The sequence below is a fragment of the Doryrhamphus excisus genome, chromosome 1 (genome assembly GCF_030265055.1).
Source record: "Doryrhamphus excisus isolate RoL2022-K1 chromosome 1, RoL_Dexc_1.0, whole genome shotgun sequence".
Taxonomy (NCBI): Eukaryota; Metazoa; Chordata; class Actinopteri; order Syngnathiformes; family Syngnathidae; genus Doryrhamphus; species Doryrhamphus excisus.
Window position 1 is genome coordinate 17,638,792 of NC_080466.1, and position 16,209 is coordinate 17,655,000.

A 16,209-nucleotide genomic window follows, 5' to 3' on the forward strand; every position below is an offset into this window, starting at 1 on the left:
GGGGGGGGGTGGTTTAGCTGCATCCCGGCTCTCAGAATTCCATTAAGAAAAATGAAGTCTGGCAGGGATTTCCCGGGACAAGAAAGCCAAGCGGAATGGCTAGCATGTCGTTCTGCTCCTGTTTGAAAGCGTTGTGTTGTTATTTTTCATTCATTCATTCATTTTCTACCGCTTATCCTCACGAGGGTCGCGGGGGTGCTGGAGCCTATCCCAGCTGTCTTCGGGCAAGAGGCGGGGTACACCCTGGACTGGTGGCCAGCCAATCACAGGGCACATATAGACAAACAACCATTCACACTCACATTCATACCTATGGACAATTTGGAGTCGCTAATTAACCTAGCATGTTTTTGGAATGTGGGAGGAAACCGGAGTGGGAAAACCCACGCATGCACGGGGAGAACATGCAAACTCCACACAGAGATGGCCGAGGGTGGTGTTGAGCTAGAGTTTCCTCGCTGTGAGGTCTGCACGCTAACCACTAGACCGCCGTGCAGCCGTGTTAATGACGTATTTCAGTTAATTTTGCCATTTTTTCATTCATTCATTCATTTTCTACCGCTTATCCTCACGAGGGTCGCGGGGGGTTGCTGGAGCCTATGCCAGCGGGCAAGAGGGGGGGTAAACCCTGGACTGGTGGCCAGCCAATCACAGGGCACATATAGACAAACAACCATTCACACTCACATTCATACCTTTGACAATTTGGAGTCGCCAATTAACCTAGCATGTTTTTGGAATGTGGGAGGAAACCGTAGTGGGAAAACCCACTCATGCACGGGGAGAACATGCAAACTCCACACAAAGATGGCCGAGAGTGGGCTGTTATTTTTCATTTCTTTGTTATTATTATTCTTGTCATCTATCTCATTGGTTAAGCACCCCATAATCATGGAAATGAATAGTAATCAATAGTAATCAAGAGTAATCAATAGTAATGAACAGTGTCAATCAAAACAAGCTCATCCATATTCAAAACTGACTTGACTTAAGGCAATACATGTATTTTGTACATCCATAGAGTGTGTGTGTGTGTGTGTGTGTGTGTTATAATGTTTTGACTCACTGCTGAGTCTATCATCACTAATCAATGTCTCATATAACACACACACACACTCCTGACTCATGTAGCTTACAAAGAACACCATCCGTGTCGACTCATTTAGACTACTACTCCCTACAAGTACACACTACAAGTACACACTACACATACTCCGAGTACCATGCCTCCACATGCTCCCTTTGGCTCCCGTGGCGGCAAGACACAGTAAGCACCTTCCCATCCAGCGTTAACGATGTGCCAACAACCCTCGACCTCATACACACCCGTTCTACGACACAACATGCGACCGTACACACAAATCGGTACGTTACTACGGTAACCAACCTGCTTCACGCTTGAACACAGGACCTTCATAACAGGAGAGTACAGTTGAGCGATTGAGGTTTGGCAACGTACACTTGCACCGGCTGGCATCCGTTACACTGCTACACAACACATGACTCAATAGCAGGTTGCCGCCTGACCTGGTACACACTCTTACTACTACACAATACACTACTGTACACACAAACTACACTACTGTACACATTAAGCAGCATTAGCGTTTTTGCACTAGATCAATACAAACAGTAAAGGGCTCCTGTCATATGCAGTGTTGGGCACGTTACTTTAAAAAAGTAATTAGTTATAGTTACTAGTTACTTCATTCATTCATTTCTACCGCTTATCCTCACAAAGGTCGCAGGGGGTGCTGGAGCCTATCCCAGCTGTCTTTGCGTTAGAGGCGGGGTACACCCTGGACTGGTCGCCAGCCAATCACAGGGCTAGTTACTAGTTACTTCTCAAAAAAAGTAACTGAGTTACTAACTGAGTTACTCCACTACAATAGTAACTAGTTACCAGTAAAAGTAACTTTACCCCCCCAGTTAGTAACTCAAAAAGTAACTGAGTTAATAACTGAGTTACTCCACTACAATAGTAACTAGTTACCAGTAAAAGTAACTTTAGCCCCCCCCTTGAGTTAGTAACTCAAAAAGTAACTGAGTTACTAACTGAGTTACTCCACTACAATAGTAACTAGTTACCAGTAAAAGTAACTTTAGCCCCCCCTTGAGTTAGTATCTCAAAAAGTTACTGAGTTACTCCACTACAATAGTAACTAAGTAATTAAGTAACTAAGTAATAATACTATCTACCAGTAAACGTAACTTTAGCCCCCCCCCCCCAGCAAAGACGGATACCATTACAGAGGTTTGCATTTATTGCAGTCGACAGGTGTTTCTGTGGGTTTGAGTTGTTAGCCAATCCTCGTTGCTTATGTGCTCTAAGCACCCGCCCACCCAAGTTCTCTGATTGGCTGAAGACGCAATCTTACAATCTTACTAAACCTGAGACAATGTGGTTATCTCATATTCCCATCACTGGTCATATAGATTATCTTTGATTGTGTATTGGGTGTATGGTTCATCAGCATGAACCAGGAAGTGTCCTGTCAAGTGTACCTAATGATGTGGCAATTGAAGAGTGATAAAAGTGTGTTGAAAAGCTCGCTGGAGTCGTACGCTGTTTTTTAAAAAAACGGTGTAATAGTCGTTCTGGTCTGTCAGCACAGCTTAGATAGACTTTAACCTTGTGAGGTTCACTGACTTCAGATGTCCTCTGTAAGAAAAATGATGAAAAGTCAAATGGAGTTCTGCTCCACACACACACACACATATTCCCAGAAACATATCTGCTGTCACACACGGCGAGCAGCCATGATGGAGATTAATAGCGGCACTTAGAGACCGCTGAGCTCCACCTGTCACGGCACCGCGCCCTCGGGCCCACTCCGATCTGCGCCTCAGAACCAGACTCTACCACCTGGGGGCCAGATCCATCATGAAAGACCTCCTCGACCGGATCTCTCTGGCGCGAGACTCGGATCGCTGACGGCCGCCAGCCGTCCCCGAGGAAAGTTGGTACTGTCAGGTTAATGCAGACACTGGAAGTGGCCAACTTGACAGCGCGACTTTGTCATCAGTTATGAATGATATCATCATATTTGGTCACATGACTTTCAATCACAGGTTTCACTGCCCCCACACATGCTGCACCCCCCAGAATTCCACACGGCATTAGTCTCTACTTCACCGGCTTGTCAATTGTTTTAGATATAAGTTAGCGCCAATGACGGCTGCTAACACAATTAATGTCATCGCCGCAACACTTGTTACCGTTTGACCTACTAGATAGTTTAACCAACTATGTCCCTTCTAGTTACTGTTTGACCTACTAGATAGTTTAACCAACTATGTCCCTTCTAGTTACTGTTTGACCTACCAGATAGTTTAACCAACTATTCCCTTGCTAGTTACCGTTTGACCTACTAGATAGTTTAGCTAGTTACTGTTTGCCCTACTAGATAATTTAACCAACTAGTTCTCTACTAGTTACTGTTTGTCATAAACATCCTTCATTCATCTTTAAAGTAAAATACACACTTGGATCATCTTTGACTAGTCTTTTTGCTCTAGGTCCTTCAACACAGCAGAGTGCTCCTGTCATGTAGACAATCTTTGACTGGTGGTTTTCCTATAAATCCTTTAACAGAGCAGCACACTTCATATAGATTATCTTTGATTATCAATTTTTTTCAGTAGGTCCTTCAAAACAGCCAGTCATAAAGGATCTTCGACTACTTCGTTAGATCCTTAAAAACAGCAAAGCGCTCCTGTCTTATAGAAGATCTTGTATACGTTTTTTTTTTCCAGTATCTCCTTAAACACAGCAGACAAGAGCACTTGTCTTATAGGAGATCTTTGACAAGTATTTTTTTTTGCTGTCTTATTTTTTGAGACCCTTCAGTACAACAGAGCACTCCTGTCTTATAGAGGATCTTTGACTAGCGATTTCTTTATTAGTCGTTTCTTAAATACAGCAGCACGCTCCTGTCATAAAGAAGAGATCTTTGGATCCTTGACAGACATTTTTTGCAGTAGATTCTTAATAACAGCACTCCTGTCTTATAGAGGATCTTTGATGAGTGTTTTTTTTTTTTTTTTAAGTTGCTCCTTAAACAAACAGAGCTCCCTGTCTTTTCAAGAATCTTAGACTTGGGAGGTGCGGCGGTCCGAAAAAAGTAGTCCCAACTAATCACACACCATTTACACACAATCCCAATCATGACTTACATTCCAATGTCTTCCTCTTCATCATGCACATGACTTCAAATGCAAAGTATTAAAAGTTATTATTCATTCATTCATTATTTTAGTCAGAGAATCCATTTTAGAGCATGAAGAGCCGGTATCGGAAGTATCCATACTTCAGTATCCATCCACACATTACTACTGCTGAGGGGGACAAAGTGATGGAAACCATTTCTAACTAGTTATTGTGTGAACTACACTCTTTGCTCTACCTAGTTAGTTTGACCTACTAATGCTTTACTAGTTACTGTTTGACCTACTTGTTACTGTATGATCGACACTTTTTGCTCTACCAGTTACTGTTTGCCCTACTAGATAGTTTGACCTACTATTGCCCTACTACTTACTGTTTGACCTAGCACCTGTTACTGTTTGACCTAGTACCTGTTACTGTTTGACCTAGCACCTGTTACTGTTTGACCTAGCACCTGTTACTGTTTGACCAAGTACCTGTTACTGTTTGACATAGTACCTGTTACTGTTTGACCTAGCACCTGTTACTGTTTGATCAACGCAGTTTGCTATAACAGTTACTGTTTGCCCTACTAGTTACTGTTTGAACTACTTGTTACTGTTTGCCCTACTTAATACTGTTTGATCAACACTCTTAGTTCTACCAGGTACTGTTTGACCTACTAGACAGTTTGACCTAATAATTCCCTGCTTGTTACCATTTGACCTACTAGAGAGTTTAACCAACTATTTCCCTGTTAGTTACTGTTTGACCTACTAGACAGTTTGACCTAATAATGCCCTGCTTGTTACCGTTTGACCTACTAGATAGTTTAACCAACTATGTCCCTTCTAGTTACCGTTTGACCTACTAGATAGTTTAACCAACTATTTCCCTGCTAGTTACTCTTTGCCCTATTAGATAGTTTAGCCAACTAGTTCCCTGCTAGTTACTGTTTGCCCGACTAGATAGTTTAGCCAACTATTTCCCTACTAATTACTGTTTGCCCTACTAGATAGTTTAACCAACTATTTGCCTGCTAGTTACTGATGGCCCTACTAGATAGTTTAACCAATTATTTCCCTGCTAGTTACTGTTTGCATTACTAAATCGTTTAACCAACTATTTCTTTAATAGTTACTGTTTGACCTACTAGATAGTTTGACCCAATAATGCCCTGCTAGTTACTTTTTGCCCTACTAGATAGTTTAATCAACTATTTCCCAACTAGTTACTGTTTGACCTACTAGATAGTTTAACCAACTATTTCTTTGCCAGTTACCGTTTGACCTACTACATAGTTTAACCAACTATGTCCCTTCTAGTTACTGTTTGGTCTACTACATAGTTTAACCAACAATTTCCCTGCTTGTTACCGTTTGACCTACTAGATAGTTTAACCAACTATGTCCCTTCTAGTTACTGTTTGACCTACTAGATAGTTTAACCAACTATGTCCCTTCTAGTTACTGTTTGACCTACTAGATAGTTTAACCAACTATTCCCTTGCTAGTTACCGTTTGACCTACTAGATAGTTTAGCTAGTTACTGTTTGCCCTACTAGATAGTTTAACCAACTAGTTCTCTACTAGTTACTGTTTGACCTACACAGTTTGCCTGACTAGTTTCCCTATAGTTAGTGTTTCCTGTATTAGGCCTACATACTGTTACTGTTTACCTCCTATGGATGTTGTTGGTGTCTAGGGACATCTAGGACCTCAGAGAAGGCATCCATGGTGTCCCTTACTATGCCTGAACAAAGTGGTACAAACCAAGGGAGAAATGTCAAAATTTTGGGTAGCGCCATGCTAACAGTGATTTGGCGCACACTGATGCGTGTATCGTCCTCAGCGAGCCCTCCACTGCCAACACACCAAATACGATGGTCACGTGACCTGGGACACCTTAGAAAGTTGACAGCGACTGATTGACAGCTCACCTTCCAGGCAGCAGGTCCTCCAGAGACCCGAGTGCGTCATCACCTCCTCGTTCTTCTTGCTGGTCTCGTTCTCGTTGGTGCTCTTGATCTTGCAGACGCCACGCGAGTACAGCCAGTAGTCCGTGCCCACGGCGATGGTCATGAGGCTGAAGGCGGCAAAGGCCCCCACCGTGGTCAGCAGCATCTGAACTCCGCGGTCAAACACGCCCATATTGCCGCATTCCACGAAAGGGGGGCCCCCTTTCCTCTTCACGTACAGGAAGTAAATATTTGTGAGTTTGCGTCGCCACGCCAGCTCGGAAAAGGGGGGGTGGGCGGCCTCGGGCGGACGGCGGTGGTAGCGGGGGGCCGCTGGGGGGGCGGGGGAATTAGGGGAGCTCGGGGGAAATCGTATGGTTGGTTTTGGGGGGGGGCACTGACCAGGTGAGAAATAAGATGTGCGTGTTTAAGGGTGGTGGTGTTTGTCCTGGGGGGGCGAGAGGAGGGGGGCGGGGGGGGGGGGGGTGCAGGTCAAACTTTGAGTGGTGAAAGTGGAACAACAAGTGACCTAAAAAAGCAGGTCCCACAGGAGGGGGGGGAACGGTCTGGGATGGAGGCCTACTTTGTGGACTTGGAAGGCCAAACAACCACGGACTCCGGAAGCGACTTCCACAGCTCGGCTTCCTCTGCTCCTCTTCCTCACACTGGAGCTAACCTGTCTGCTAAGTAGAACCAGAACACGTGCATGGGTTCTTAGGGGCGAAGAACCGCACACAGCTGCTTTGTATTCTTTAGACGTGGACCCGGCCTATGAAACGGCAGAAGCGCTAGTGGTTCAAGTCGGGATGGGACTACCTCGACGCCAACATCAGCCAACGACTCATCTCCAGCATCTACGAAGATGTCAGGTGTCACATTTGAGCTGGCATGGCCCAGAACATGTGAAAGATCTTAAACGGAGCACCCGGTGCTGGATGATGTTAAATCATCGACCATAAGCATTTTCTTCTCAAAAAATAAACCAAGCATGGACACCCCCCCCCAGAAATAATCCAGAAAAAAAGACAAGAAAAAAAGGTTCTGGAGCTCAAACAGCTTGCTTAGTTTTCCTTTCTTCTAAAATTCTGGTTCCAGTTTCCATACGTGGTCCCCGGACCTTGCTCCAGCGTCAGTGCGTGGTTGCTACGCGGAGATGGGCGCATCCAGGCGGAGAACAGGCCGAGCGTCGGCGCTCATGCAGCCGCGATGAAGCGAGGAAGACGCGGGGTGACGGTCGATGCTTCCCGGCGTGCGTGAGCCTCCTTCCTGCCGCATCCAGGCGGTCCTCAGTCGGTCATATGACGTCCACATGCACACATCACAGAACCAGCTTGTCGTCACATCCAAATCATCCCAGTTCTTCTGATGATTTTTTTTTCTTGTCTCTGCGGAGACGTCGATCTTTTTTTTTTTTCTTTCTTTTTTTTTCTTTTTCCTCCAGCTCCTCCGAAGATGCGATCAAATCTCAGGTCGAGCAACACATCCTCGTTTTTCTTCTTCCCGGAGCTGAGAGAGGAATGGAAAAGAAGAGAAGCAGCGGCAGGAGGAGGAGGAGGAGGAGGATGTTTAGAAGCTGAAGATAAAAAAAATCGGCACAACCAGTGAGGAGGAAGAGGAGGATGAAGAGGAACCTGGCAGTTCATAAAAAATAAAAATGTCCTTTTTCAACAAGTCGCGTCTGATGCTGATTTTTGTCCCAGGTGAACAAAGACCACTGGAACCTTTGAGAAGGTTTATAGTTTACAGGGTTGGCCAAACTTTTTCATAAATCAAAGAATGTGGGGGTCACTTTGATATTATTATGTATTTTTCACTTTGGAAAAAATTGATTTAAATTAGATTCTGTGTTCATTCTGTGTTTATTCTGCATTTCCCTCATGTAGTTGTTTTAGGGGTTTGTGTTTATTTTAGGGGCTCACAGCTTGGAGACCCAAGGTTAATTGGCGACTCCAAATTGTCCATAGGTATGAATGTGAGTGTGAATGGTTGTTTGTCTATATGTGCCCTGTGATTGGCTGGCCACCAGTCCAGGGTGTACCCCGCCTCTCGCCCCAAGACAGCTGGGATAGGCTCCAGCACCCCCTGCGACCCTCGTGCGGAAAAAGTGGTAGAAAATGAATGAATATTTTTATCGATGGCTGCACGGCGGTTTAGTGGTTAGCGCACAGCTATGAGACCAGGGTTCAATTCCACCCTTGGCTATCTCTGTGTGGAGTTCGCGTGTTCTCCCCCGTGCATGCGTGGGTTTTCTCCAGGTACTCCGGTTTCCTCCCACATTCCAAAAACATGCTAGGTTAATTAGCGACTCCAAATTGTCCATAGGTATGAATGTGAGTGTGAATGGTTGTTTGTCTATATGTGCCCTGTGATTGGCTGGCCACCAGTCCAGGGTGTACCCCGCCTCTCGCCCCAAGACAGGCACCCCCGACGACCCTCAAAATGAATGAATGAATATTTTTATTTACATTGCATCCTTTTTTGGCCTTATTTTTTTTATTTTCTTTTTTACTAATGTGCCTTGTGTTCTCTATTCATCACAGATAGGGCGACCAGGCAAAAGTACTGTATGTTATTCAATGGGGGTGGGGGGGTTTGGAGATCAGCTTCTTGTTGAACTAGCGCTAAGGCAACCAAAATAAGCCATCACAATCCTATCACTATTTGGCAACCTTCTGTTGCAGTGCAAGTGCATTGCAAGGGTACCTAAAGGGGGCAGAGCTATAGGCAGGGCGCCGTGTTGATTGGCGTGCAGGGAATGGACACTTCCGGATTGGGAAGAAGACCAAAAAAAAAAAAACAAAAAAAAACAAGAATGGTGTCATCCATTGTTTTCAATCGTCAAACACATTCAAGTCTTCTTTTGGTTCCTTTGCTTCCAGAGACGTGTTATTCCGTGCTGCCTCCTCGCGGTGGTGAAATGGACAGATCCCAAAAGCAAGGCGACACATGCTAGCCCCCCCACACACACACACAACCGCAAACGCATGTGATTGGCCCGCTCGGTCGTCACATGATGCAGGCGGCCGCAGATGCACACGCATAAAGACGTGCAGTGAGTGCACTGCATGGCCTGCAGCTACTGGAGACTTTTTGCTTTCATTGTGTGGAAGATGAAGGCGCATGCTAATGGCTAGCGGCTAAAGCTTTATGCGCGTGTTCAATTACTGTTAAAAATCTCTGCAGCAGTGTGTGGACTCTCTCTCTCTCTCTCTCTCGCTCGCTCTTGACAGAGCAGCTGTGTGACGCGCTGTTGTTGCAGGCTCGGAGTTCACCTCCCACACATGCGGTACTAGCACTAGCTGCCTGCTAGCTGTGGGCTACTTTGCGCCGCTACAAAGCACTGCAGAGCTGTTTCTCCCTTCCTACACAACATTTGAAGCGTTTCAGCTTTCATAGCGGCTGCTCGCTGCCGTGGTTACTAAACTGGGCACTTTTAGCCTCAAGAGGGAAGCGTTTAAACTCAAAACGGCCGTCCCACGCTGCAGGTGCCAGCAGTTTCTTGTATGCTGCAAAAACCCTCCGATAAGCTCAGGATGTAACCGAGCACTCACCAGTTTACCACAAATCATCATTGACCTTTGACCTCAGATACTTCACACACCTTGAAATCTCTATGCACATCACCACAAATAATCCAAGCCGACTACTGTAAAAATACTACTGTTAGAGTGCAGGAAACTACAAACCAGGAGGACTAGCAATAAAGAAAATATAAGGCTGGATGGATGGTACTGAAATGCTGCCTCTGTCCAACAGAGGGTGACAGAGGAGCCCAGAGAGTGGCTGATGTCATTGCAGCACCCCAATGAATGTGTTGCTGAGATGCAATGCATTATGGGAAGATTTTTTTTCATTATTTTAAACTCATATTAGTATGTTTTTGTATATTTATCCGGAACACCTTTCGAATTATAAGTTGTTGTGTAAAACAAAATGACACCTTGAGTCAGACTTTACATTGTTATATAGTCATGACCTCTTGTAATTTCGAGTGGTTAGTGTGCAGGCCACACAGGTAGGAGACCCGAGTTCGATTCCACCCTCGGCCATCTCTGTGTGGAGTTTGCATGTTCTCCTCGTGCATGCGTGGCTTTTCTCCGGGTACTCCGGTTTCCTCCCACATTCCAAAAACATGCTAGGTTAATTGGTGACGCCAAATTGTCCATTGGTATGAATGTGAGTGTGAATGGTTGTTTGTATTTTCTGTGCCGCTTATCCTCATTAGGGGTACACCCTGGACTGGTGGCCAGCCAATCACAGGGCACATATAGACAAACAACCATTCACACTCACATTCATACCTATGGACAATTTAGAGTCGGCAATTAATCTAGCAGTTTTTGGAATGTGGGAGGAAACGCCACACCTTCCGTTTTATTCTGTGTTCATTCTGTGTTCCCTCATGTAGTTGTTTTAGGGGTTTGTGTTTATTTTAGGGGCTGCGAGTGGTTAGCATGCAGGCTCACAGCTTGGAGACCCGAGTTCAATTCCACCCTCGGCCATCTCTAGGTTAATTGGCGACTCCAAATTGTCCATAGGTATGAATGTGAGTGTGAATGGTTGTTTGTCTATATATGACCTGTGATTGGCTGGCCACCAGTCCAGGGTGTACCCCGCCTCTCGCCCAAAGACAGCTGGGATAGGCTCCAGCACCCCCATGACCCTCGTGAGCGTAAGCGGTAGAAAATGAATCAATGAATATAAATATAGGGGTGTTATTTCATGTCTAGAGGGCTCTAGAAAATGAATGAATGAAATGCACTGATTGGTCATGATTGGCTCCTGCCAAAGAAAGAGCTACCATTCATACCATTTAAAATGTGACCCATGACATTAAGAACCTTGGTCTAAGAGCTGAACGTGTTTCATTAGTTTAATACATTCACAGTAAAGACACGCCAGGCGTGTGAGTGGTCCTGTGTGGTCCTTGAAAGAGTTGAGGACTTCTTAGGACGTTTGCTCCATCAATAATCCTGTCGAGCAAATGTCATTTCTTCCAAATGAGTGTTGGTTCAGCGACGTCCTGGAGGCTGATATCATTTTGCACGCCGGAGGAATGATGAATACGGTATGTGCTCCTCAAATGACGAGAAGCAAAGAGCGGGTCTGCCGTGTTGGCCGCACTCCCTACTCTTCCTCCTCCTCTGGGGTCTAAAGGACACGTTTAGCATTCCGCTCCCCTCCTCATCCTCATCCAGCCACGTCCTCCATCCCCATTGCTGCACTCGCTGATGGCCGCAGAGTACGTCGAGTGTTTGTTGTTGTTGTGAACGCATGAAGGTCAGCACGATTGTTTCCGCTTCAAATGTGAAGAGTCAGCCGATGAGCTATGATTTATGTCTGCATGCGCGGGAAATCTGATTTAGCTCCTGATGAATGCAAGTGTCGCACAAAAAAAAAAAAAGAAGGTTGATGGCAAATATCCGTAACGCTAATCTACTGCTTTGACATTGCAGGACCAGGATGAGGTAATGCTAACCACCCATCTCAAGTCACATGACTCTTTATTACTTCAATATCATACAACATTCTTCTTTACAAGATAATAATGCTCGCTTTGGGGAAAAATACACTTTTATCTAGCTCTGTGTGCACTTTAAATGTGAAAGTCATGCCTGTTACACTTGCCATGCAGCACTATTTTTTATTCAAATAACACATTTACATTCAATGCTGTGGCTGTAGGTGACTTCCCTGAATTTTTGTGTCATGAATGCATCTTTGTCTATCTATCTGTTTCTGCATATGCTTGAAAATATTGTTGTTGGTGTGAAAGACACTTGTCATACTGTCATTTGCAATCAACTTATCAGCACTATTAATGCTGATGCAGCATATTACAACATTGGTTCTGTTGCTTCTGCTGTGCAATACGCAATGATGAAAATGAGCACAGCCCCAACTTTCTCATGCACTCCAAATCATCAGGGGTCTCAAACTCAATTTACTTGGGGGCCACTGGAGCTAGGGTCTGGGTGAGACTGGCTTTCCAAAAAACCCCCCCAAAAAACGCATTTATTAAAAACAAAAAAATTTAAAAAACTTTGCTTTGGTTCCGATTTTCTACAAGAAAAGCTTTGATAAAACATTCCACTGTTCTCAAATATTCATTCAGTCATTCATTTTCTACCGCTTTTTTCCTCACGAGGGTCGCTGGGGATGCTGGAGCCTATCCCAGCTGTCTATGGGCGAGAGGCGGGGTACACCCTGGACTGGTCACCAGCCAATCACAGGGCACATATAGACAAACAACCATTCACACTCACATGTTCTCAAATATCTTACTTTTTATTTTTCTACACAAAATAAGATGAAAAAGAAATAAACAAATCAAGAATAAAGAAAATCAAACAATCAGTAATAAATAAATAAATATAATAATAATAATAAAACGGCAAATAATAAAAGCTTAAGAAACCACATATAGTTGGTGGGTAGACAAATTATTTTTTTCAGATTAAAATTAACAAAGCATTATTAGAGACCTGTAGACATGACAAAACACGACTATAGTCACATTTATACTCTTTTTATTTACAACGTATTGCGCAACTGCAGGGTCTTGAGACACATGCTAACTCGCAAACTAGAGAGCTAGTGACCTAAACGGTAGCCTTCAAGTTATTTCCTTTAAAGTTAAATAGCCAAAAACTTACCACTTCCACACGGATAGGGAGGATAACTATTAACAGTTATTTAACCTTTAACATGAACATTAATCAAACGTAATCATTTTTTCTGGGTACATGATACCATACAGAATCCATATCAAACTTGCGCGGGCCGCACTAACATTAAACTTTCATATCAAGGCGGGGGCCTCAAACTAGTGTCCTGCGGGCCACATTTGGCCCGTGGGCCGCGTGTTTGAGACCCCTGCCAAATCATTATAAGCAAAGGTTTGGTGACACTTTTGGTGCCATACCACAACATGATAAAGTGTCTCCAAACGTTGGTACAGAATTCCAAATATCGCCTACTTCCAATTAACCAAGCTGTCCCTTTTAGCTAGATCAATGGAGCAAACCTCCAAGGCCCCTGGGAGGCAAATGTTATGAAGTGTCATCATTTTGTGTGGACAAAGGCCGCGGCGCCTGCTTGAAAATGTGTCTTCCAGGTGATGATGTTGCTAGGCAACAGACTGCAGCATGCAGACTGCATTGTTGTTTTAAAAGCGCCGTGAAAGTTTCGCTGGGCGTTAGCTCTCCACGAGACTCCTTCCTTGTCGTGTCTGATACCTTCAGCCATCTTCCTTCTGTTTGAGCTTCTGTCTGCTGGCGTTTTCTCTCTTGATACGCTGCCAAGTGTTTTTTTTTCCGGCCTTCCCCCCTCCTCATTCTGTCCACGGCGGCCTGAGGGCGAGTTGGGGCGTCGAGTTCCTCTCACTCTGCTCGTCACTTTCTGCTCTGCATGAATGATTTGCTCTTACCTGCCGCAACCTGGCCTACTTTGTAACTTTCTCCTCGCTTCTTCTTCTTCTTGGCGGCTAACCACACCACGGCAGACAGGAAGTGGAAACTCGTACACATTCAGTCGTTTTTAGAGTTCTATTGTTGTCACCATTTGTGGTGATGTTCCTGATGTTGCTCAGGGTGTAAAAAGTACCTCATGTCAATGGAAGTCATTGTATTCAATAACTCCATCTGTAGAACGATGACTAAAATAGGATTAGATATAATATTTAATATTTGTAATGCAATCTAATGTAATTCAAGTAATTTATTTTCTTGAAATTAATTTAAGGTAATCATTGTTGAGTGTAAATTATAATAGAACTGAATTATGTGAGGTTTATTTCAGCATTATATTGGCGTTATAATAGTAGTGCTCGAGATTGGATATATTTTTGATTAATTATGTTTTTAATTTCATTTTACTTGTAAGTAAGTGATTGGACTTCCTGTGCATAAATAGTATTTTTTTCATGGGGGCTCATTTGGGACTGCAGCCAACCATAGTGAGAGTCATTATCTACAAAAATACACATACATTTACTAGGAGAAAAAATTCCCCTAGATTAAAACGTGACTTAACCATGATTTTATCACACCCGAGTACAATTTCTTTAGCCAAACCCAAGCCTGATTGCTGCCACACCTGCTGTCAATCAAGAAATCACTGACAAAGTGAAGTACGCAAAAAGATCTTCAAAAGCTAGACATCATGCTGGGTCTAAAGAAATTCTAAAAAAAAAATCATAAATCAATGAGAAAGAAAATAATTGAGAAAATGTTATCAAGTCATTTCTGAAGCTTTGGGACTCCAGCAAACCACAGTGAGAGCCATTGTCCACAAATAGCAAAAACATGGAACAGTGGTAAACCTTCCCAGGAGTGGCCGGCCAACCAAAATGACCCCAAGAGCGCAGCCAGGACTTATCCAAGAGGTCACAAAAGACCCCACAACAACATCCAAAGAAGTGCAGGCCTCACTTGCCTCAGTTAAGGTCAGTGTTCATGACTCCACCATAAGAAAAAACGTTCCAAGACCAAAACCACTGCTGAACAAAAACAAAATTTAGGCTCGTCAAAATTTTGGTGATCCTCACCACCTTTGGGAAAATCCTCTGTGGTCTAACCAGACAAAAGTTGAACTTTTTGGAAGCTGTGTCCACCATTACATCTGGTGAGAAACATCACAGTAAGAGTAAAATATGGTGGTGGTAGTGTGATGGTCTGGGGCTGTTTTGCTGCTTCAGGACCTGGAAGACTTGCTGTGATAAATGGAAGCATGGATTCTTCTGAAGGAGAATGTCTGGCCATCTGTTGGTGACCTCAAGCTGAAAGCAACTTGGGTCGTGCAGCAGGACAACGATCCAAAACACACCAGCAAGATGTATAAATAATATATATTCCCCCATTCTTGCAGGGTGATGTAAACAGGATCACATGACTAAAACGTCAATTGGGGCTGAAATAGAGTGCACACGATGTGGAGGAAAGACTGCCTCCGATTATCTTGATGGACGTCACATATTCAAGGTCGGGACACAAGGTCAAAGAGCTAATTAGCAGACAGCATGCGCGTCTGCGTCGCCGAGCCACGGGCGCCGTTTGAATAAGCAGATAAGCGATGAGCACAATGGAGGCAATGAGGGCTAATTGCTGTGGGTTCTTTCGTCTTGGCGGAGGCCTGAATCTCAGCACTCGTCTCCAGGGGGGCCACACACGGGGGTCCCAGAGGTGCTCCTACTCTTTAACAGGCAAATAATGGGGTCAAAGGCAAAGGCGTTTTTTTTTCTCCCCACAATAAAAAGATGGAGTCAATTAAACCATATGGACAAAAGTATTGGGACACGCACAGAACACACGAGTCTGCAAGCCGCCGGCTTCCTTTAGCATACCCTGCACTCTCTGAACGACTCCGGTGTCATCAAACCACTCAACGTTATAGCGTGTCTTGATCATGTGACAGCCTTGAGGTCCAATTACTCCACACCAAACTCATCCAAGCATGCCTTTATGGACTCAATTACCTGTGACTCTATGTCAGGCCTGTCTAAGATTGTTGCTGAATTTGGCTCCAACACATTTTCATTACAAGTATGACAGCTGGTTGAGTATTGACCTTGGCGTTCAAACCCCACCCCCCTCATTTGGTGTTACAACACCAAATTGTCCATAGGTATGAATGTGAGTGTGAATGGTTGTTTGTCTATATGTGCCCTGTGATTGGTTAGTCAGGATGGATTGATAGTATTATGACTTTTATTCATTTTCTAAGCCTCACACGGTATGCTGGAGCCTATCCCAGCTGAATTTAGGCATGAGGCAGGGTACACCCTTGACTGGGCACACAAACCAATACCACTGACATTCATTCATACCTGTACGGACAATTTAGAGTCGCCAGTGAAGCTAACATGCATGTTATTGGAATGTGGGAGGAAGCTGGAGTACCTGGAGAAAGCCTACGCATGCACGCACGGGTGAAATGCAAACCCCACACAGAGATGCCCAAAGGAGATCCGAATCCAGATCTCCTGGCTGTAGATGCAATGTGCAAAAAATTATGACATAACATCCCATAATATTATGTCATACCATCAACAATAAAAAAATATTTGAGAAAAAATGAAAAAAAGACGGCTGCACGGCGATCTAGT

At 44.2% G+C, this 16,209-nt stretch overlaps 2 protein-coding genes across 3 annotated transcripts in view; one reads left to right on the forward strand and one right to left on the reverse strand.

The window, feature by feature from the left end:
- Positions 1-7,705, reverse strand: part of LOC131124945 (voltage-dependent calcium channel gamma-2 subunit-like) — a 33,447-nt gene extending 25,742 nt beyond the window's left edge. Inside the window, exon 1 of the mRNA XM_058065959.1 lies at positions 6,087-7,705. Coding sequence (XP_057921942.1) covers positions 6,087-6,297 — 211 coding nt within the window. The 5' untranslated portion in view covers positions 6,298-7,705. The remainder of the gene's footprint in view (positions 1-6,086) is intronic.
- Positions 1-8,018, forward strand: part of ift27 (intraflagellar transport 27 homolog (Chlamydomonas)) — a 50,039-nt gene extending 42,021 nt beyond the window's left edge. The window contains exon 8 of one of the 2 annotated variants that reach the window (XR_009128957.1): positions 7,200-7,339. Coding sequence is in view for 1 of the 2 variants with exons in the window: in XM_058065970.1 (XP_057921953.1) it covers positions 7,200-7,361 (162 nt within the window). In the remaining variant the exon portion in view is untranslated. Of the gene's footprint in view, positions 1-7,199 lie in introns of both variants that reach the window. The other variant, XM_058065970.1, reaches the window with a different exon arrangement.
- The last annotated feature ends 8,191 nt before the right edge of the window (positions 8,019-16,209 follow it).